At 57.8% G+C, this 23,405-nt stretch overlaps 1 protein-coding gene across 3 annotated transcripts in view; it reads left to right on the forward strand.

Annotated features, from left to right (window-relative positions):
• Positions 1-23,405, forward strand: part of RPS6KA2 (ribosomal protein S6 kinase A2) — a 308,891-nt gene that overhangs the window by 233,514 nt on the left and 51,972 nt on the right. For all 3 annotated transcript variants that reach the window (XM_046005543.1, XM_046005545.1, XM_046005544.1), the window contains 6 exons: positions 1,587-1,668; positions 12,250-12,330; positions 14,214-14,293; positions 16,763-16,869; positions 19,817-19,854; positions 22,207-22,349. In XM_046005543.1, coding sequence (XP_045861499.1) covers positions 1,587-1,668; positions 12,250-12,330; positions 14,214-14,293; positions 16,763-16,869; positions 19,817-19,854; positions 22,207-22,349 — 531 coding nt within the window. The remainder of the gene's footprint in view (positions 1-1,586; positions 1,669-12,249; positions 12,331-14,213; positions 14,294-16,762; positions 16,870-19,816; positions 19,855-22,206; positions 22,350-23,405) is intronic.

Consider the following 23,405-nt stretch of genomic DNA (forward strand, 5'->3'; position numbering starts at 1 on the left):
CGAGCCCCTGTCTGCAGAGGCTTGCGTCTCACCCTGTGTGGCCGTGAGACCCCAGACTTCTCCCCGGGGACCTGCACCACAGCCGGCTTCGTCCAGCCGATAAGTGTAGACATGTCACGCGTCCCCCAAGGTTAAATAGTAACGCTCAGTGGCATAGTCGTCCAAATCCAGAGGAACGGGGGAACCTGCTTCTCACTGTCCGTGGCTGCCTGGCCCTCATTCCGGGAGGCAGCACCAGTGCGACCGGCTTGTCCCTCTTGCCCTCATTGGTGTCCGCGCGGGGAGGCCGGTGTCCTTGGCATTGACCCCGGTCTGTGACCCGAGTGCCAGCAGCGGCTGGGAAGGAGCTGGGCAGGAGCTGTCCCCCGGCCAGGACGCTCCGGGTGAGGAGCCGCCTCCGGGGCTGGAGAGCACGCGGCGAACCGAGGACAGACTCCCTGAGCCCGCGTTCCCGTGCCGGGACGTCGTGTCTTCCAGGTCCCAGAGCAGACACCGAGCGGGGTCCTGTGAGGAAGGGAGGTCCTCACTCTGAGCACCCTGCCCTCCGCCATCCTCTTCCCCTTCACTCTCCCCCACGAGGGGGAAGCTGTGAAAGAGCAAACCCCACGCGCAGGTCTCTGTCCCCCGAGCGACCTGCAGCCCCGCCCGCCGGCCCCACACGGGTCTCTGTCCCACCGTGGGCCACCCCGTCGCCCCGCCCGCCGGCCACACTAGTGGTGCTGCGTCCCCAGAGGCATGGGCAGTGGCAGGTCTCCGGCTCCGTGAAGCCTCATGAGGCAGACATTTAGGGCAGGGAGTGGGTCCCCGTGACCCCTGCGGTGGCCCCTCCGCTGGTAGCAGGCGTGGTCCCCGTGGCCGTCTCTCTCCTGCCGGTGCATGTTGGCGTCTCGTCAGCGCCCCGTGGTGTGTGTTTTACTCGTCGTGTTCAACAGTCGTTGTCTATGACCCCAAGCTCGCCGTTCTCTTTTTGGTTTTCCTCAGTGTTGTAGCTCAAAATGTGCTTCCGAATGTTGTCAGGTCCACACGAGCGTCTCTAAGAGCCATTTAGAAACTAACTCTATTAGACAGAAGAGGAAGAAGAAGAAAGAAACTATATAAATTTAACTCTGCTCGAAGCTAAATTTTGGGTGAAGAAAGCTGAAAGTAAGAGAACTGAGTTTGTCTTGAGCATCAGAGTGTCCTCCGTGTGAGAGGCAGGGACTCTCGGGTGGCCCTCCCAGCGGGGGTTTACAGCGGGGTGTTTGGAACAAACCGAAGGATCTGCCTTGAAATTTCTGAGTATCATTTGCGTTTCTGAACAACCGGTGTTTGTCTGTCTGTCCCGGAAGGGTGGTGTTCCCCCTGACAGAGAACGTTTAGGAGAAAGTGGTACCGAAGCAAACCACTCTTCACACGCACACGTGACTCTGTCCGTCACAGAGTTGCGGTCAATTAGACGACGTTGGTGCGGGCAGCTCAGATGCCGGAGGAACTCCTTGTTTCACTGGATTGTTCCCCAAACTCCCCCGTGTGTCGCCCTGTCCATTCCAGTAAGGCCGAGGCCGCCGCCTTCCGCCAACCTCTGATGTCGCTGCTCTCTTTGCCAGGTGTTCCTGGTGCGGAAGACCAAGGGCTCGGACGCCGGGCAGCTGTACGCCATGAAGGTGCTGAAGAAAGCTACCTTGAAAGGTGAGCACCTCGCGGGGCCGGCCCTGTTTGAGACGCGCTGCTGTGGTCTGTGCTCTGCCGGCCGCTCGCCTAAATACACGTTCGGTCTGGTTTCGCGTGACTTCTGAAGCGGTCTGTAAAGGAGCGTGTCAGACGCGTTTCTCTCTGCTGACGGTAAGAGGACAAACGTCTCCCCGCACATTCCACCCGCCCCGGGACACTGCCTCAACGTTCAGGGAGAAAGCCACGTTGCGTGGATACCGTTCCCCCGCATGCCGTGGGCCACAGCGCAGCCTGAGTCCTCAGGGAGACCGCATCGCTCAGTTTCCAAAAAAACGTGATTCACGGCTCTGGCACTTCCCTGGGGTCCCCTTGGCTGGGTTTTAGGATCAGGAGCACCCGATTCTAGCGCTGGCCACCCCCGCCCCCAGGGAGGGGTAAGCACTAGACAAGGTCAGAGTGACGCTGCAGCCGAGAGCCCCAGTCCTGGCTCGCAGCCCCGTGGCCAACAGTGCGGGGGAGCCGGCGGCGCTGGCAGCTGGGCCTCTGGGCTCTGTGGGGCTCAAAGATGTCAGGGCGGCGTCTGACTTTTTAGGTCTTAAGACAAGGTGCTCAGCAGTACCTTCCAGCTAGCAATGCAAAGACCATATTGTTCTCTGCACACAGTCCCTTACCCTTGGCTGATGATACGAAACACGAAATCCAGGCCAGGAGTTCGTGAACCAAATAAATGCAGACTTACGCATCCTAGGTATTCCAAAGAGAGCAAGTGTCCTTCCAAAGGCGGTTGTTCAAGGATGGGACCTTAAAGGGTTCCTTTTCCCTTTAATCGCAACCGTCCCTTCTTCCCCTCAAATACGACCTCACCGTCCCCTGCCCTGGGAGGAGAGGGAAGGAAAAGTAGGAGGGACGTCAGAACCGCGGTCAGGGAATCCGCGGCCATGCCCTGCCCAGCGTCAACCAAGGAGCCAGACGTCGCTCCGTCTAACCCGGGCTCAGCCGGCACTCCGTCAGCGCTGACCTTGACCTCTTGGCTCGTGCCAGGCACACCAGCTCGGTGAATCACTAAGTGATTGCACATTTGTTTGTGAGCCAACCCGGTGTGCTTCAGAAAGTGCCCTGGAGCCCGCGTCACACGGGCCAGACGGGATGGAACGTGGCGTCTGCAGAATGCGTCATAGTTTTGAACGCACGAGCCTCCCGGTCAGTACAGGTCCGTGCGCATGTGGCCACAAGGAGGGACATGTCCTGCTCGTAGGAAACGGGCCACATGAGGACAGTCTCGAGGGTAACCGATGGCTTTTATTTTCTTCCCTATGCTCTGTATTTTAAGTTCTCAACAGAAATAAAACATGTTTGACTTTTTCTAATGTCAAGATATTTGTAAAATACTCTGGACCCTGTGCTTGATGATGTAAAATTGTTTTCACATGTGAGAATGAGCCGTGTGCGCATAAAAGAGGAGGACGATTCCGCACGTCCTTGTGCTCCTTTCAAAGCTGTGTTTTAAACCACACATTATTGGACATCATTACTGCTTCTGCTCTCCAGAATGGTCCCCCACAAAAGAATAGATTTTTTTTTCCAGAAATGTGATGGAGATTTATTTTCTTAAGAGAAATAGGGGCGCCTGGATGGCTCAGTGGGTTAAAGCCTCTGCTTTAGGCTCAGGTCATGATCCTGGGGTCCTGGGATCGAGCCCCGCATCGGGCTCTCTGCTCAGTGGGGAGCCTGCTTCCTCCTCTCTCTCTCTGCCTCTCTGCCTACTTGTGATCTCTGTCAGATAAATAAATAAAATCTTTTTTAAAAAGAGAGAAAATTAAACGGTGGCATATACATACAATGGATTACTACTCGGCCATCAAAAAAAAAATCTTGCCATTTGCGACGATGTGGATGGAACTAGAGGGTGTTACGCTGAGCGAAAAAGTCAATCAGAGAAAGAGACCATGATAAGATCTCACTGATATGTGGAATTTTAGAAAACAGAGGACTATAGGGGAAGAAAGGAAAAAATAAAACAAGATGAGATCAGAGAGAGAGAAACCATGAGGCTCTTCATCAAAGGAAACAAACAGGGTTGTTGGGCAGGGGGGACGGGGAAACTGGGTGATGGGCATCTGGGAGGACAGGTGATGTGATGAGCCCTGGGCGTTCTGGGCAACTGACGGTCACTGATCTCTGCCTCTGAAGCTAGTAATACCGTGTATGTTAATTAATTGAATTCAAATTTAAAAGTTTAAGAAAGAGACTATAAACGTTTGCAATGCAGTGCCTCGGGTGGGTGGTCCTTGGACACATCACGGGAGGACCGAGGACGTGCAGGAAGGAGCAGGTGTCTGCGTGCGCCGCGGGGAGAGGGTGCCGCGGCTCGCTGAGCCTCCCCCTTCCTCACGCACGAAAGAGGCTCGGCTCAGAGCACGGCTGAAATCGGCTGGATGCTGTCACCTCTGCCCTCCACGAGCCCGCCGTCTCCCGATCTCTCCACCTTCACGTGGGCTGGTGCTGGCTGATGAGTCACCTGCGGAGCTGGGAGAGACAAGGAACGCCGGTGACCGGTGACCGTGGCCATGATGCTCCCCACCCGCCAGCCACACCCGAACGTACAGACAAGCCCCCAGAGCGAGAGCGTGAGGAGTTTGATAGAAGGGGGCGAAGGACGGGTCGAGATCGTCCTGAAACTCCAGATTGTTTCTCAAAAACACGGGGACAGTCGTGCGTGCGGGAGGGATTTGTTGTCAGTGAGATTCCAAGTACCTCGCCAGAAGGATGATGGTCTGACGGCTCCGTGTCGGCTTCACCGCAGTGTGCAGTCGCCGTCGCCCGCCCCCTTTCTTTACGGAGGAGGCACGGCAGTCGTGAGGGAAGTGTCAACTGCTGGGCGGGGAGGAGGGTGTGACGAGCTCCCCGCCCCCACCGGCTGCCCTCGTGTTCCAGCACCTTCTCCCGCCTGGCGGGCGACCGGCTTGCCTCCTGCTGATGAGGGACCCTCTGTGAATGTTCCCCTTCTTCCGTAACTCCGCATTCGTCACTCAACACGGCGTTGTCCCCGGAGCAGTTCCATGTAAAGCGCTCCGAGCACCGCGAGTCGGAAGTGGACGCCCCGTTCGGGTCATCAGGGAGGAGGCTCCATGACCGCAAGCCTGGCCCCGAGCAGGAGACCAGGAATGAAGACAGCCCCGGGTCCATCCCCTGGTTAGTCCGTCGGCAAGTAGGGACTGCTGCCCCAGGAACAGTGGCTCCCAAGCGTGGCCCCGGCTGGAATCGGGGGCCACCCCCGAGGTTCTGAGTCGGTCGGTCTGGGTGGGGGTCTACACGAGAATCCGTCACCCCCCAAGGGAGACGACCCTGATACTGGGATCGGGACACACACCTGGGCCATGGAGCCTGTCCTGCTTCACCTCTGCGTGCGGTGTCGCCATGGGGAGCCTGTCCTGTCCCCGCGTCCTCCTACTTAGAACGGGGCGATGCCGTGCGAGTGCCTGCCGCCGTGTTGCTGACGCGGGAAGTACCTTCACGGCGAAGTCAGCGTCAGCTGTTCTCAGCTCTGCTCCTCTCCGTGATCCTCAAGATGCGTTTGGGCTTTTCCTGTCCCGATTTGGGTGGTCGGGTTGCATGCAGGAGTAAGGAGGGAGGCCGGACGGTAACTGCCGTCTGGCTAGGAAGAATCCCGTCTTCCTCCGGCCCAGGGTCTGCGGCTACCGCGGCGTTCGTTGCTGAGAAGGACTAGAAGCTGCCGGGGGGCCCAAAGGCTCGGCCCGCGCCCCGGCTCCCAGTGCAGGCCTGTCCCCTTGCCCTGGGCCGTCCTCTGCCACCAGGAAGGGCTTCCTGCGAGAAGGACGTTCTTCGTGATAATAATTTCCTGACGGGACTTCACCTGCGCTGCCGTGCTGAACTCATTTTTCAGCCGTCGGCCCTGAAAGTGAACTTTCTCAGCCTGAAGGTGGGCATTTTCCGCTTTGAAGGAAATGAGTATTATTCTGTCCTGTTGGTTCTGAGGGGGAAAATACGTTATTCTGGCAAAATCTCTTTGTTGAGCTGTCCCGTGACTCCTGGCCGGTTACGGTCACGGCAAATGTGTTTGTTGGCCGCGGTGGGAGGACCGCCAGCCACGAGGACGGAGGACATAGACCTGGCTGCCTTCCGAGCCCCTCGGTTCGCCGGTTGGGGCTGTTTCTGCTCCTCGACCACCTTTTCTTTACGAAGTAGAGCTCTGATGACGTCCGCAGATGCGCTGGGATCGCAGAGCGTGTGGTGGGAACTTGCTGGAGACGAAACCTGCTCCGGCGAGGGCACAAGTCAAAGCTCAGGTTCTCAGTGCGTCTGTGTCTCCGGACAAAGGACATCGGTGTAAGGGAAACGGAATCAACAGGACGGTGTGGGAAGTCGCATTCTGAGGTCTGAGGCCCCGGGGGCTGGGCCGGACGGGCACTGGCTCAGATGCCGTCACCAGCGTGCAGTGACCGCTGTGTCCCTCCCAGCCGTGAGTGTCATTTGGTTCACATCTGGAGAGCTGCGAGTTCTGGGGAGGAGGAGAGAAAAGCAAGTCGCAAGCGCACGTTCCAAGTGCTGTTCCTGGTAGCGCGGAGAAGCCGGGCACCACCGTCCACGGTGGGCAACGCTGGGGACCTGCCCGTCCCCCCCGACATGCCCGGGTGGTCATTTCCAGATCATGAAGCCGCGGCTGATGTCCTTGGGCCTTTCTGCTCAGGAGTTGTTTCCCACTGCGCGTTCTGGGACAGAAAGTGAAAGGACAGTGACTCCCCCTGACGCCTCCCTGGCTCCTTTCTCGGGCCTCCTGGAGGCACCGTGCACCTTAGGTAGATGTCACCGGCAGGGAACCGGCGCGTCCCCTACGGCACCTGGGTCCCTTGGGGTCCATCCGTTGGTTTGTACCAGAATCCCTTTGTTTGTGTTTCCTGGGTTGTAGACAGTTAGAAAGTGGGACGTGGTGGGAAAGATGGCAACTGAAGATTCCGCTCTCGTCTTTACTGTAAACGTGAGTGCGGAGGCAGAAGGGAAACAGGCCGAAGGCTCATCCACAAAAAGTTTCTTCAGTCAGGAAGTGACCGAAGTAACCATGTCCCGTTCTCTTTAAATGACCTGGTTCAGAGAAAGACACAGATCTTCGTATGGTAACTAACATGGTTACCATCTTAATTTTCATGAGTGATGGTTTCCTCCTTCCTTCCTTCTCTGGACTGAAGAACGATAGAGTTTTGGCCCCAAACACGAGCAACGCACCTTCTCCTGGGAGGCCACTTTTTGCTGTGAGCTCGACTTTTGAAGATGCAAAGTATTGTGTGAGGACAGATTTTCGTCTGCGTCTGGGAGATCGCCTGGGGTGTAATTTCTGACCCAGTGGGTTTCTGGGGGCCAGGGAAGGAAGCAGGGAGCCGGGGGCACGGCGCTGAGCTGTGCCTGAGCTCTCGTCCCGCCTGCGTGGGGACGCCCGTCCTGCACGAGCATTTCCCAACAGCTCTCTCAGACCAGACTGGCTGTTTCTCAGGTATGGGGATGTGTCTGGAGGGTGGAGATGTTGGTTCCAAGAGGCAGCCTCGAGGTTCAAAACCTGTCCCCTCCAAGGAGCAAAGCCACTAGGCTGCCGGGCAGAAACAGCCCTTGCATTGCCGCTTCTCACTGGACAGGACATGTCAGAGGACTGTGGGTTTTGATATATTTTGTTACCAGGAAAGGGGCGTTCGCCACCTTTTAACTCCTACAACTCCAGAACAGACCAAGTGGTTAAGTAAAAAAAATGAACAGGTTGGAATGTCCCAAATGTTAAATTCCTCATGAGCCCTGAGTAGGTACGTCTGAAGTTGTGTAAAGGAATGTGGGGCTTGGAGTCGTGCAGGTGTTGGTCTGATCCAAAAAAAAGAGAGAGTTTCCGGAAAGTAGCTCTATTTTGTTTCGTGGTCCTTCCAGCAGGCTGACCCCACGGTGCACCGCCTCCCGTGTTTTCCCGGGAAGGAAACTGTGCACCCAGCGGGGTGCATTTCTGGGCATCTCCACACTCATCTTGGTGCTTGGCGCTGCCACGGCCATGGTGGCTGAAGGACACATGAAGGTCACAGCTGGCACCAGGGGACGTGGATGGCCGTCCGGAGCAAAGCCCGTCGTGAAAACCACATCCCCCAATCCTCCACGTTTCAGGGCTGCCACAATTACAGGGTTGAAATACAAACAAAACACGCTTCAGTTATCCCCAATATGCACGGTTAATTAATGAATCTCAAAATAGCTTGGAATATTTTTCTTTCTATATCTATAGTAGCAAGCCCAGACTCACCTGTCAAATCCCAGGAACAAACATCCCAGGGAGAGAACGAGGCCTGAACCCCAGTTCTGCACCAGCCTAGAGCTGCCCCGTGAGATGGCTACTGGCATTTCGCTCCGGCCGCTGGGACGGTCTCTTGGCTCAGCTTGCGACGTCTCTCCCCAGTTCTGTGACTCACTGATGCCATAGTGGTGCAGGGATGGAGGGAGCCTCTCTCTGGGCTTTCTTTTCGATGCATCTGGGTCCTAGGACTCAAAATCCCTCAGCGCCCTGAGCTGTCCCAGAGGTAGCTTAGAGACAGTGCCAGACGGTGACGCATTTGCTGTCCGTGCCCGCGTCTCTCGTCATGCCAGGATGCTCCGTGGCTGCCTGTCCAGTGGCAGAGCCGCCCGTCCAGGCCTTTCCGCCATCCCTGGCTCTGGCCCGAGAGTGACCAGCAGGGCAGGGAGAGGGATCAGGGTGGGTGGAGTGTGGGCTCTGCTCGGTTGGACTGAGTCTGCAGAGCCAGAGAGCAGGGGGACCCCGCATGTGGGCTCCCCGCTGAGATAAGGGACACCCCCGGGAGGCCGGCTAGAGGCAGCAACAGCTCCTCTCTGTGAGGAGGCGGCCCAGGCCGGGGGCGCGGAGACATGTGTGGGTGCACCTGGCAGGCAGCTTAGAAGGGCTTCTAACTGCGTTCGGAGGGACAGTCCCATGGCCCCACGGTCCACTCATGGGATGTGCCTGCAGCAGACAGCTCTGCCCTCCTCTCAGCGTCCCTCCTGCTTCTCCGGACCCCATCCCGGGTCCCACACGCACAGAGGGGCCTCCGGGGGCACCCCTCACGGCCGTGTCCACACCACAGCTCCCATGGGGACACTTCCTCTCTGGGGACAGTCTGCGGCTTTACTTCCTTGGGCCACATGGAGAGACGGACACACAGCGGACAGAAAGTGGGCAGGAGGAGAAGGAAACTCGAGATCAGGCGGGGAGCGCTGTGCCTTTGCCATCCGGTGGTCCCATTTCTGAGGAGCAGGGGCACCGACTGTGTCCCAGGGTTGGTGTCTTCCGGCCTCACGAGGAGCCCGTGCTGTGCCTTGGGCACCCGCCCCTCTGCCGTCCCGCGGCCCGTCTTCTGTTTATGCAGAAGAGAGAAAAGACACTGAGCAGAGCCTCGCTCCCTGGACGGCGAGTCACAAATGAAGAACGCGACGGCAAGACGAGATCCTGCCCCCCGACCTCCTAAAAGTCTTGCCCGCAATGACCACGACCCCCGAGCAGAGCAGGACCTGAACCCGGGGCTCACGGCTCAGCCATTCGAGGCTGCAGTTACGCCCAGCGACCGTCTTCACTCAGAGAGCCGTGCTCCACACAGGTCCTGGAGCGACAGTCCCCCCTCGCAGCTCTTGTCCACAGCTCATTTCCAGCCGAGGCCGCCTTGGGTCTCCTTTGCATCCCAAGTGTCTGTGTTCTCCTTGAGGCTGGAGTCTGTTTCCAGCAGCGATGGCGCACCGTGGCCCCGGCAAGATGTACCCCGGGAAAGGCTGTGGCACCACCCGGCCCGGCCTGGGCCACCTTCTCCCTACGGCGAGCCTCGTCTGCCCTCCCGTGAACACAGGGCTCGATGATGTGCTCCCTAAGGCCCCGGGAGCATGCGGTCCACTTGACTGGTCCAGACAGGGGAGGACCCACTGTGTGTCACCCGGGGCGTCGATGATGGCGAGCCAGGTCCCCCCCCACCCCCGTCTGGTGCTCTGGTGCTGGGAGTTGGGGGCTGTGGGGTGCGGAGACGGCCGGGCAATGCCGGGGCCACGGGGCGGCCTGCAGCTCTGCCCACAGCCCTCCCTGCTGCCCCGCGGCTTCGGATACTGAGGAACACCGAGGCCACTATGGTCACCAGGGCCTGGCGTTGGTACAGGAGCAGACCGGCGGTGGACTGAGAGGACGATCAGAGAAAGCCCCGGGCGTCCCCGGTCAAGCCCACCCCACCAGCGAGCGTGAGCATGGGGTATGCGGGAGGATTCGCACCTGCCTCCTTGTCCCCGTCCCCGTGACCTCGTGAGAGCAGCCTGCCCGCTAAGTGACAGAGCCAGGCTACTCTGGGTTATTGTCGCCGGCGGCTGCCCTGCCCCAGCAGGCAGACGAGGAGCACGTGGCCATGGCCCTGGAGCCAAGGGGGGCCCCAGAGGGCGTGGATACCGGAAGCAAGAGTGAAGCATAAGCAGAGCCGAGGCAGGAGGCCGTCCCGTGACCAGGAGCGAGGGGACTTCTGCTTCCTCTGACTGTCCTCAAGTGCACACAGCAGCGTACGGACCGTTGTCACCATCTGTACATGGCATCACACCCTTCGCGCCACTCTCTAGACCCCAGACTGTGCTCGGCAAGCAGGAGGTCTGTCTGCTGCCCCTGCGCCAGCCCCCGGCTCCCTCCCGTCCCCGCGTGTCTCCTGGAGTTTGGTGGCTGGAGGGACCCCGCATAGACAGAGTCCTGCAGTCTTTGTTCCACTATGTCCGGCGGGTGTGGCTCTGTGTGGTGTGTTCAGGGCTCCTCCCGGCTGCGGCGCACGTCGGAATTCTACTGCTGTCTAAGGAAGAGCAGCTGGCCACCGTCCGGATGGAGCTCGCTTCGTGTTTCTGCTCATCGCTGGCAGACGCTTGGCTCGTTGCCTCCTCTGGCCGTTGTGAGCGGTGCGGCTGGGAGCGCGGGTGCGCGGGCACCTGTGTGAGCACCCCGTGCTTCGGGACGTAAGCCTAGGAGTGGAGTTGCTGGGTCGTGTAGGTCCTGGCTTTCCTGTTGGAGGGACAGGCACTTTGTTTTCCACATTCGACTGGCTTCTGTGCGAGGTTCCGACTTCCCGCTCTGTCCTCCTCAGCGCTTGTCATTTCCCCCTTTTTTATCACAGTCATTCTTTGGGAACCGTTTCTCCAATGAAAACTTTTAAAGTACGTATCACAAAGCCAGAATGTGGATGGATTAAATGCCTGGTCGGTAAAGCAATACTTACACTGGTCACGTGTAGGACTCTGGCAGGAGATCTCCCTTTGCTCTCGTGGGATGGGGAAGGTCACTGTCCTTGGTGTATCGATGTGCTTATGGGAATCCTGGGGGTTATTCTTCTCAAGCGGTGATCCTGTTGGGCACGTTTATTTTTGCCTTAAAACGAATGCCGTCTGTATTCCCAGATGGCTACAGTTTGGACAATGTCAGCAGCAAAAAGAATTATAATGTAATTGATTGAAATACACTAATTTTTAAAAAATCCCTAGTACCTACTTGTCCTCAGGGACAGAGAGAAGCAGTCTTTCTCTTGACTTCCCATTCCATCAGAAATGAGAAGACCACCATTTTGTAGCCCATAATGACCCAAGCCAGGGTCATTCATAAGCGTACGCTAACACTCTTGGATGGAGGAGTGGTAGGGCCCACAGCTCACTCCATACTAAACAGCACCCTGCGGTGACTTGTTACTTACAAAGGGACCCACGGGTCTTTATGGTAAGAGACTGATGACTTGTCACTTCAGTCACTCCATCAAGTTTAGCATCATCCAGAGAAGGTCCCGTGTCACGCACAGCCCATCTACTCGATCTGAGGCGCACGGCATCACCTCGGAGAGATGCTTGCCGATGTTTACCTCAGTCTTGTAAAGCCTCCAGACCTAACCTCAGCTTGTGGGAATAAAGGACTTAGAGCCGCCAGTTACGCACCAATCAGACAAACCCAGAACATGGAACAATCTGTAAGAAACTACCCTGGCCTGACCACAAAGTCCACAAAACATGAAAAAACAAGACAAAACAAAAAACTGTGGGACCATTCTAGTCTAGAATAAAGAAATATAACAACCAAAGGGAACGTGTGAACCATGACAGGCTCCCACATTGGGGAAACTAATGGCTGTCAGTGACAATGTTAGACATGGATTGGGTACTAGATGATGTTGTGGGATGATTGTCAATTTTCTTAGAGGTGATGGTCATGTCAGAGGTTCAGTAAGGGACTGTCCTTACTCCTAGGAAATGCTGCTTACAAACACAGCTAAGAGTCAAATGTCACAGTGTCCATGATTTCCTGTCAGTTTTGGCTATGATGTGTGTAAGTGTGAAGACACACAGAGACAGAGAAAGACCTAGAAGGAAAGCAAATGTGGCAGAAAGACAACAGGTGTTAACTCTAGGTGGACAATTTAAGGGCAATCATTATCCTACTATTTCAGCTTCTATGTCTGCTTGAAAAGTGTAACAAAACGTTGGGGGAAGTTATTTGTAGCTAATGTTTTATGTTCCGTGCACTCTAGAACCCCATCCCTGCCTCTTGAAAGCCTTTGTTTTTCTGTTTTGCAGTTCGAGACCGAGTGAGATCAAAGATGGAGAGAGACATTTTGGCAGAAGTGAATCACCCTTTCATTGTAAAGCTTCATTATGGTAAATAGAGTAAAACATAACCTACTTTTGAGAGGACCTAAGCAACCTTCCCCAAATCCAAGGAAAATGAAACAACACTAGGTCAGGAGACGAGCCCTTCCGTCACAGGGCCCAGCCTGTGGGGCAAGGGGCTGCCTTCCCATTGCAGCCCATAATCTCTTCTGCACTTTTCCTCTCTGAGGGAGCAAGATCCCCCGTTTCAACCAGAGACGAAAGTGAGGGGCTATACTTTGCTACTAATTAAATTATCATCATTGATAAAGTAGTAAAAAATAATAATAATAAAAGGTGTCTTGGCCTAGATTGGAGTGAATCTGTGACACATTTTTGTGTTGTTTTAGAAAAAATGCTTTATGACCCAATAATTTCTTTAACCAGAATGGCATCAGCTTCATATTTTAAGTGAATACTATGTTTCCGCATTTTAAAGAGAGTAGCTCTTTAAACCCTCAAAACTTTCTATCGGGGAGGTTACTGTTTCTGTTTCCTAGAAGAGAAATCAGACAATCAAATAATTGTGATTCTTGGTCACGTACCCACGGCACCCCACAAACTCCTCAGAGTTTGCTTTCTGTTGTTACCCTCCTCGGGGAAGCAGTGAAATCTTCAAACTAAAAATAATGAATGAGGGGTGCCAGAGGGCATTAACACTTACTACCCTACCGAATAATTAATATGAGGGAAATACAGGGGGAAAAAAACTACCTTTTTGGTTTCAAAGGCGCTCGGTGCAGGGGGTTGTTGGCGACATTGTCACGGATTGGAAGGAAGCAAATGTGTGAGCCATGCCCAGAGGTAGGAGGGCAGAGGCTTCTCATTCCTTGCTGGTCACTTCCTGATTACTCAGAAAACACTTCAGTCCCCTGTAGAACATGTGTGTCTTGTCCTTTCAAAGCTGACAAGAGCGACGGTGCGTGTGAATTTGCTGAAAGGCCTAGTGGCCACAGACAGGTGCCCAAGCTCTTTCTCGAAGCCTCCCAGGGAGGCTGACCACTCCCCTCCCACGGCCACCTGGGCCACCATGCAGCCACCGCTGTCAGATCCAGACCCCTGTGGCACTCCAGTTGCTTCCCGGTGGGGTTGTCTGAAGAAGAACTGGGCCTCTTTCAAGGATTTCTAAATGTGTGTTCCACGTCAGCTCTGTGGTTGAGCAAAAGACACCTGCTCTCCCTCTGCCTGTCAAGCCCTAGGAGATAGAAGCAAATCCATACTTTATACAATTCTGAGAAGGATTTTTCAGTTAGAGGTTATCTGTTTCTAAAACCCTAACACATGTCATATTTCTAGTGTTTTCTTTTAGAAAGCCGGGCACCCCTGGCTAAGTGGTGGGCAGCATCAGAAGCAGAAACAGTGGGCCCGTCATCACGGTTCAGACCTAGAACGGGGGCCCCGTGTGCCATTATGCACGATGCTGGGGGCCGAGAGCCACCAACGGCTCTGGGAGGGAAGGGACCAGATGATGGATTTCCTTAAGCTGGAGTTGTCTAGAATGCAGCACTGCAGAGCGAAGGAGCCTTGCCCACACTGGTCCAGAGCCGTCATCTGGCTCCTCGCCATGAGGCCGGCGGTGCCCAGACCCCAGCATGGGTGGCGGCGGTAGCGAGAGCAGGTTGGAGCCTGCGGACCCGAGCATCCACGGATCTTCCATCCGCTCTGTGGTTAAAAAGGAAGGGGATGGGGAAGGAAAGGAGAAAAGAAGTGGGGTGACCCTCTAGACTCTTAATGGAAGTGGGGGACACAGGCTCATTCCTGCCAACCCTTTCCTGGAGTTCTGCCCCAACAAGGGGTCCCCCGCCTGGCTCCAGTCCTCTCTGGAACGTATGGTGCTACAGCCTGCTTGCGTTCTGGGACACCCGGGACACCAGCCCTTCCTCCTTCCACAGCCTTTCAGACGGAAGGAAAGCTCTACCTGATCCTGGACTTCCTGCGGGGAGGGGACCTCTTCAGCCGGCTCTCCAAGGAGGTAGGCAGGGCAAAGCTCGGGGGAGGTCTGTGTGCGGCGCACGTGCCGTCAGTACGTGTGAGAGCATGCGCGAGGTCAGTGTGCGTGCTGAGTGTGCGAGAGTGTGCGTGGTGTGCACGCTGAGTGTGAGTGTGTGCTGTGGGGGTTCCATGGTGTGAACGCGTGTGTGTGTGCATGAGTGTGTGCCTCTGTTTTATAGGAGTTGCAAGGTCACACGGAGACGCGATCCGTTGTCCGTGAAGGATGGGGGCAAACAGGTGCTTCCGGGCTCCAGGAGCACCAACCCCTGTGCTGTGTGCGCTGCCCCGTGGGGAGCAGATGAGAGCAGATACAGGCTTATGGTAGCGGCTGGGGACACTGTTCCCCAGCATCTCACTCCCCGTCGTGGGAATGTGCTGTGAGCACGCTGCCCACACGTGCTGGGATGTGCTTCCAGAACGTCTAGTCGGGCCTCCCCACGGGAGAGGAGGGCTCCACGACCGCTTCCAGCCTGGGGCTTGTCCTCAACCACAGTCCTGATGAGGAATTTTCCAGAATGTCACCCAGGGCAACAGGAAAGCTCTCTGGCCCCTAACTGATGTGAAGAGCTCTCTGCTTCGCGGCGTGGAAAAAGCCAGTCTTCTGCCTCAGACCACAACAGCCCGGGGCTTAAGTGCCAGCGGCTCGAACGGTTCCTTCACATGGAGCTGTGGTGAGGAAGGCAGCGGCACGTCGGGACGGCACCTTGCCCAGGTCTCCCGTCCCTCCGGGGCCGTCTCACCCAACACAGCCTGGTTTACTTGCCTGCGAAAGTGTGTTCAAGCTGTCCCCTCCCCTTCTCTGGCCCTCCCGCTTTTTGGCCAGGAGATTCTTCCGTCCTGCGTGGACTCCAAAGTCAGCAACAGATCAAAGTGGAGCCGGAGGGGTCCCAGGGCCCACGGGCGGCTCTCTCTCCGGTTTTTAAGGGTCCCTCAGACCACACACAGCTGATGTACCGGGGTCCTTGCAACACAGGCGGGCCCGTCAGATCCTCCGTGAACCAAGAGCCCTTCTGGAGCAGGTGTCTGGAGCCGCTTTGCTCACATTTTCCCAAAGATGCAGAACTATTGGCCTCTGCCGGTCTCTCCCCCGACAAGTATCGATTTCCCTTCCCCTCTTAGGCCACGTGGGCTCTGGTTTTGTCCAGGTGTGACATGACCCACACTGTCATTGGGCGTCCTGACCAAAAGGCAACAGTACTTAGCAAAAAGCACGGTAGGACCTCCCACGGGGAACGTGCGTCTCCCATAACACCCTCTATCTCGGAATACAGGTAAGTCGTCAAGTGCGGGCACACCAGATACTCGGAAACTACGTGGGAAAGTGTCCTCTTTCCGTCCTCTTTCAGCAAGGCCATCGGACCGCATCCTGCCGTGTATGGGTCCCTGTACTGACGTCCTTCAGGGACGCGCATGGTGGGGTGTTTCATTTCTGCACAGAGGCTCTTTGCCACTCATACGTGGGGACGATCCTGAGATGTGTCCCAGGAACTCGACGAGTGGTGAAGCGCTCTGAGCATGGACCCGCGGACCAGCCGGGCTGCCTCCAGAGACAGGCAGCCGAGAGAGTATGACCGCTCGCAGAACCGGACTCCACGTCAGCCCGCAGGCTATGTTAGCCAATTTCCCAGCCAAGAAGGGCGCCTGTTGAGCACAGGAGCTGGAACGGGAGGTTCCAGAGGCCAGAAGGGCAGTGAGGGTCTGCAGCTCCCCAAGGTGACCACCCAGAACCACGGGGCCACCGCGAGCCCCGGCCCCCATGGGAAGCGCCCCGTGTTCCGCCCGCGCCCGCCTGACCTAGTCGCCATCCAGTTCCCCGAACGGCCCTTATGCTAACTCTGTGCACCCCAGGCAGCCAGCCGAGTCCGCAGCGGTTCTTCCCGTGTCTGCGCGCAGAGAGGGACCCAGGAGTCACATCAGCGACACCGATTTCTCACAGTGGTTGGAACTGGCTTGTGATAGCAACCTGGCTCTCTCGTAGGGCGGCTTTACCAAGCACAGGAGGCGTGGAAACATGCCCCAGACGATGGCTCTGAGGGGTGCTGGGCACCTGGCCTGGTGTGTGCATCCGCTCGCCTGAACCAGGACGCCGGCCGGGGGACCCTGCCGCCCACGGGTCCCTCTCAGCCGCTCATGTTAAAATCTCAACCCAGAAATACAGCCCAGAGCTCCACGATTCCTGGGGTGGGAGGAGGAGGAGACTGAGCCCCACTTACGGGCTAATGGAGCCACCTGTTCAGGGAACGGCTCTTCTGCCTTCCCTGATCGCCAGACTGCAGAGGGCTCCTGTTTCCTTCGTCAGCGCCGCAGGGCAGGGAGGGGGAACCCGCGACCTTCCACAGAGCAGAACTGAGTCCAGTCACTTGGCGGGTGACTCTGCTGTTCTCTGGCAGAGTTCTTCAGCGCAGAACAGCCACAGAATAAGCCCAACGACCGTGCTCTGTCTTCCTAGGTGATGTTCACCGAGGAGGATGTCAAGTTCTACCTGGCTGAGCTGGCCTTGGCTTTGGACCACCTCCATGGCCTGGGGATCATATACAGAGACCTGAAGCCTGAGAAGTAAGTGAGGACGTGGGAGGACGCCGGCTCCACACCCCCTTCTTGCTGCCCCTGTCGGGGGCCGCTGCCCTCTGTCTGACTCCCACGTTGGGGTGCACAGCAGGGAGTAGGCTGGGGCCCTCGTCCTGCGGGCAAACCCACGAGGGCTCCGCCGCTCGCCCAGACACGGTGCCCGGACAGGTGTGGCTGATGCGGATCCGTAAAGCGGTTCCCAGCAGTGCCTCTAGCCTGATCCTTGTAACAACGCTCTGGGGCAGGCCAGGCCCCTGTCCCTGCTATGTGGGGAAGGCCGGGCAGGCCTCAGGCGTGGCCACCCTGACCCTGGCTTGTCTCTTCCACCCTGGTCCCTTCTGTGCCGTCCGCCCGCAGAGCCCAGAAGCCCTCCCAAGATGCTCACAGGCCATCTCCGGTGGCCGTCAGACGAGCTGTGCAGAGATTTTCTCAAGGATGGTCGGACGGGTTCCCCAGGTCTTCCAGTGAGATTTTGCATGTCTTTGGCGGTGATCCTCCCTAACATTGTAGGATATCTGAGCAATCTGTGCTCAACTGAAAGATGAAATTCCCTCCAAAATCACAGTTTCCAATTCAGGCTTTTTCTCCTGTCCCGTGTCGAGCTGACACAAAGCAGTGGGACTGGTGGACACCATGTTGGGTTCGGTAGGACTGACTGACCGTAGTCCCGAAGGCAAAGTCGCTGGTTTTCTCACTCGGGATTCACCGCCCCATGAGACCATTGGATTCCACCCACCAAGGCTGAGGTCCGTGACTGCCCCTGGTGGAGCTTGGTGGGACATCAGCTTTGGGCCCGCGGCAGCCCGTACCTGCAGGCCGACTGGTCCCCGAGGGCTGGGAAAGTGGCCTTGCAGCCTGAGCCCCACAGCCCTTCCTCTTGCATGGGCGCCGCGCTGAGGAAAAGGCCGCTGTCCCGGCTGCCATGGTTGCTGCACGTGGTGGTCGCCTGCGGGAAGCGTCCGGGCAGCGTGTGTCCACACAGGGTGCAGAGCGTGTTCGTCCCACACAGCGGGACGCTCACATCCGCGGGGCTTTGGCGTACGACCCACGGCAGTTCATCCCGGTCGAACGTCACTGGCCGCGCACGTGCATCACTGTCCGAATTGTCGCACAAGGCCGTGTGTTCAGCGTCCCCGCGGGGAGACCAGTAGCCTGTCAGGTGCCGCCGCTTCCCCCCGCAAGCAGTCGCGGGAGGCGGATCTCAGAGCTGTGAGCCCCGGGCTCCTGGGAGGTGTGCTCCCTGCTTGCTCTCTCTGTAAAGGTCAGAGGGATCTTTATGGTTAAAGATAGTAACGTTTCATCGCAGACTTGGAGGAAGAAGATTTGGTTGTCAGATAGAATTAGCAGGGATTCCTCTTGAAAGCTGCTCATTTCTGGGCAAAGATGAAGTCAAACTGAAAAGCAAAGATGAAAGCGGTCACCTCTTTCTTGACAAATTGTCATCTTAATGATGCACTCTAACATTTTCCTTCACGTGTCAATAAAATAGTAGGTCTCTCTCCTTTTTTTTTGATCCCATGGCAGATTTTTTTTAATTGTGCTAAGAAAAACAGTAGAAATTTAGCACCTTTTTAAAAAAGAGTATTGCTTCTTCTTTTTTTTTAAAGATTTTATTCATTTATTTGACAGATCACAGGCAGGCAGAGAGACGGGAGGGGCAGACTCCCCACTGAGCAGAGAGCCTGATGCGGGGCTCGATCCCAGGACCCTGAGATCATGACCTAGGCCGAAGGCAGAGGCCCAACCTACTGAGCCCCGCAGGCGCCCCTAGAAAATGAGCGCCTTGACCCTTTGTGGGTATGTGGCTCTGCGGCCTTACGCACACTCATGTCGCCGTGCGGCCCCCAGCGCTGCCCGTTTTCCAAACTCTTTGCATCTTGCAAAACTGAAACTCTGTCTCTGTGAGATGCTCATGCCCCTGCACCTTCCCACCCAGCCCCTGGCATCTTGACGTTCTGCCTCTATGGATCTGACCGCGCTAGGCCCCCGTCTAAGTGGAACACACGTTTCCTCTGTTGTGCGTGGCTCACGGCGCTCAGCACCTTGTCCTCAGGTCCTTCCGTGTGCTCACGCGTCAGCACGTCACTGCTCTCCCTGTTTAAGGCAGCCCGTACGAATCCTCGAGGCCTTGCTGTGGTTTCTCTCCATGCCACTTCCTGGTCTCTTTAAGGCTGGACTGGCACCCCCAGGAGCTGATGGGACAGGATTTAATTATAGCAAAAATAAAGAACTGGAAGTCTCGGAGCCCTGGGGACCCCGAGGGCTGACAGTCTGGAAGAAGGGCTTCCCCAGGGGCTGGCCTGTGTCTCTCGCTCTGCCCTGCAGTGAGGGGCGCCCTCCCATAGGAGAGCTAGGAAGAGCAGGGCCGATACGCCCTGCAGGCTGATGCTCTCGGTGTCAGACGCCGGTGGGACAAACGCTTGCACCTGTGACAAGGTGAAGCCCGCAGAGTGCCAAGCCTCCTTGATGTGGAGGCCCCAGGTAGCACAGGCTTCCGGCAAACCTTGGGTGGGTCCCGAGAGGCAGGGTGGGGCTCACGGAGAGGTGGTGGGAAGAAAGACCGGCCCCTGGCCGTTGAGGGCCTGCCTGGATGAGGAAAAATGCCAGAGGCTCCAGATCCCCATAGGCTGAGGCCATCCTGGACCCTCTCAATCACGTTCCTCACGCAGGATGGTCTGAAGGGTTTCTGAACCTTCCTGGGGCTAAAGAAGATCTCGAACCTGTAGGTCCCAGCTTTTGCCTCGTTAACCCCAAACACCACGGATCTGAATCCACTCGGGACCCAGCAGAAGCTGCTGTAAATCCCGAAGCCCACGTCTGCACGCGGCCGGCGACTCCGTGTCGGGCCTGCTCCCCAGCCTGGCCTGCTGTGCCCCCAGGTCAGCACCCCACCCAGGCTTCTTGTAAAGCATCTGTTTTCTCCCCTGTCTTTCAGCATCCTGCTGGACGAAGAAGGACACGTTAAGATCACAGGTTCGTAAAACACAGCAGTGTCCGGGGACCTCACCTCGGCCCTGCCGAATGTGGGGGCAGCTCAGAGCCCAAGCCCTCGGAGCACAGCACGTGCCAACCGCTGAAGTTGCCTAGAGCTCAGTTACGTTACGCTGGTGCGCGTCCTTACAGCCTCTAGAAATGCTCAGACTCTCCAGGTTCCCTGCCGTTCCTCTCCCGACCAAAGAGCCTTCCCCACACACCCTCACCCCTGACTGTTCCGCTCAGGAGTGAGGACGCACCGTGCTGGCGTCAGGTCAAACGCCAGTGCTGTCCCCGTAGCACGTCCCGACGCTGTGGCCCCTTCCTGGCTCCAGTTTTCCCACAGGGAATTCACGTGGGACCCTCACCCCCTCCCATTGCCCCCACATTAGATCGACCTGAAAACACACACCCCAGCCCCGGGACACCCACTGTATTCACGTCCTCTGGCTGCTGCCACCATCACCGCAGACTGGGTGGCTCACAGCGACACACCTTCTCCGTCCTATCGTTCTGGAGGCTCCGGAGAGCCCGTTCTGCTGCCTTGTCCAGCTTCTAGGAGCTGCTGACGTCCCTCGGCTTGTGGCCCCGACCCCCCTGCACAGCCAGCGGCACGGCATTCCCGAATCTCCGTGACTCTGCCCCCAAATCCACATGAGGGCCCTTGTGTCACTGGGCCCACCTGGATAATCCAGGACAGTCACCCCATCTCAAGGTCCGTGGCCCGTCCCTCCCGCAGGACCCCTTTGACCGGTGAGGTGACCTGCTCGCTGGTTCTGGGGCTTCGGGTGTGGGCGTCTCGGGGCCACTGCCCCACCAGCTGCTGTGCTGACCTTCTTCTGCCTCCTGTCCTTACACACCCACCCCTGCCTGTCCCCCAGTTGGCCGGGGGACAGCCTTAAAGTTGCACTCCCACTCTCCTCTCCTCCCCTGGAAGCTTGTCCCTGCTTCGGGGCACCTGGGCAACCCCTGCTCTTTCCTCAAAGCGCCCCTCAGAACTTCTTCTGCCGGAGACCTCGTCTTCCCTGCTCTGTGGCCCCCTGCGGTCGCGCTGCCCCTCTCTTGCCGGCCTGCCTCCCACCACACCGTGTCTTCTCCAGGGTGGGCTCAGCCCGTCCTCGTGGATCCCCAGGGCTTGGCGGAGCGCCCAGTAACTGGCAATAAACATTGACTACGTATCCTTCACGTGCCTCTCAATGCTCAAAGTTCGGTTTGTAAAAGTCCTCCTGAGCTTACATGCCAGATCCTGATTATGCCTTTCAGCGAGCCCTGAGCCCACCTGGCCTCTGAGGTCATGCCGTCGGGGTCACGGGGCATGAGCTTTAAGATTCTGTTAATGCTGCAGAAGTTCTCTGCCGGATGAGGAACTGAACGTGTCCTGGAGAAGTCGCCCTTGTGCCTCGGAGCCGGGATGCGCACATGGAGCTGCCGTGTCCGACTTACGGATAATATGACCGTGTTTGGGCTTTCTCTGGTTCAATAATCACGGACACTGCTGTTATTGTGACTATTATCAATCCTAACGTGGTAATTTGCCGTTTGGCCAGGCCCAGATGACAAGCAGCCCGCCCCGACTCCGATGTGCAGAGCGAGCCCCTCACGCTGCGAGTGAGCAGACCCCCCATGGGTGTCTGATGTCCTCACCCAGCTCTGGCCTCACGCCATCCTGACGAGGCCCTGGAAGGAACGGGCGGATATCATCCTTCTTCCCAAACGTGCGGGAACTGAGGGTGCCCGCCCCTTAGAAGCAGTGTGTTCCTGTGTCCTTCACCCGCCAAGTGCGTGGACACACGAGCTGGGGAAGAGGGTGGGACGTGCGGAGGGTTTCTTGAGGAAGGAGAGGGACACGCTCACGGCGCACCCAAGCAGATACCCTGCGGTCCTCACCAGACTCCGGTCTTCCCTCCCTGCCTCACCGCCAGGGACTTCCTTCCCCAGCAGCCTGAAACTCCCTTCCAGCCCCTTCCTTCAGAGCGCCCCTTCCCTCCTGACCCGTCCCAGCAGCTCCGGCCGGCGGCCTCCCCCACCCCCGCCCACTGGCTCTCAGCGCCCGGGGCCACCCGTGCGCCTCTGAAACGGCGGGGCTCCTGGGACTTTGTGTCACTGTCTGCAAAATGCAGTTTCCTGATGCTGTTGCGGGGGCTCCGGGCTTTGCCGACTCCCAAAAGGCCTTGCGGTGGGGAACACACCCGTGGGGGCGTGAGGACGCCTGCACCCGAGGAGAGTGCGGTGGCCGGGACGGAGCGGGGGGACGTCACGCCCGTGACCCGGAGGCTCGCGGGTTGGGCGTCCGCGTGGAAACAGTCCTGGTGCTCCCGACTCAGGCACTGCCCTGTACTCCCTCACTTTCAGACTTCGGGCTGAGTAAGGAGGCCATCGACCACGACAAGAGAGCCTACTCGTTCTGCGGGACGATCGAGTACATGGCGCCCGAGGTGGTGAACCGGCGGGGACACACGCAGAGCGCCGACTGGTGGTCCTTCGGCGTGCTCATGGTAATGGGCCGCCCCAGTCCGAGGCAGTGTCCCCTGTCACCGCTCCCCGGAGCACGGTCCCGTCCCCAGGGTGGCTCAGCGTCCCCGTCACTGTTCCCCAGAGCACGGTCCCGTCCCCAGGGTGGCTCAGCGTCCCCGTCACTGTTCCCCGGAGCACGGTCCCGTCCCCAGGGTGGCTCAGAGTTCTGGGGAGGAGCAGGGAAAACGGAGCCTGAAATGCGCACAGGCAGTGTGTCCCCGTGTGACTCACAGAAGGAGACCACTGTCCCTGCAGCCTCCTCCCCGGCCCCCCGCAATTCCCGCCCCGGGAAGCAGAGCTGGGACTCGGGTAAGGACACACATGGATTGCGAGTCAGACCTTCTTTACACTCAACGTTTTTACAGGCTGAGCATGAAGGTTGTACGGGATGTGGGATGTTCATATTAGAGACACTTTTCTTACGCCAAACCCAAAATCCTTCTACTTGGTTACAAAAATTCACGTGAGCCAAATACACATGGAATGAGACATTTTTACATCTACATCGAGAAACTTGAATTTGCTTTAGCTCATGCATGTTCACAGACAGACGCAGACACCACCTCGCCCGGGGCCCTCTGTGGTGATAGAAGTGGTTGGCTCCCTGCCCTGTCCCAGGTGATCCCTCCGCTCCCCTGCTCCTGCCCTGTCTCTCCCCCATCCTCCCAGCCGGCACTGTGCCCGTGGCCGTCCGTGCTCCCCATGCCTCCGTCCAGACCGGACTTCTGGCGCTGGGAGGGTCACTCAGCTGCCGTGAGGACCGGCCCCGTGCATCTCCAGCCCAGCTCCCGTGCGTCCCGAGCCCGGCTCCCGTGCGTCCCCAGCGCGGCTCGCGTGCGTCCCGGGCCCGGCTCGGGTGCGTCCCGGGCCCGGCTCCCGTGCGTCCCTGGCGCGGCTCCCGTGCGTCCCGGGCCCGGCTCCCGTGCGTCCCCGGCCCGGCTCCCATGAGGCCACCGGCCTTGCTGCCACACCCCCGGCCTCGCTTCCTGGATGCAACCCCCAGGACCGTGTCTGGAGGTGGAATCAGAGGTGAACCT

This window comes from Meles meles, chromosome 5, assembly GCF_922984935.1.
Source record: "Meles meles chromosome 5, mMelMel3.1 paternal haplotype, whole genome shotgun sequence".
Classification (NCBI taxonomy): Eukaryota; Metazoa; Chordata; class Mammalia; order Carnivora; family Mustelidae; genus Meles; species Meles meles.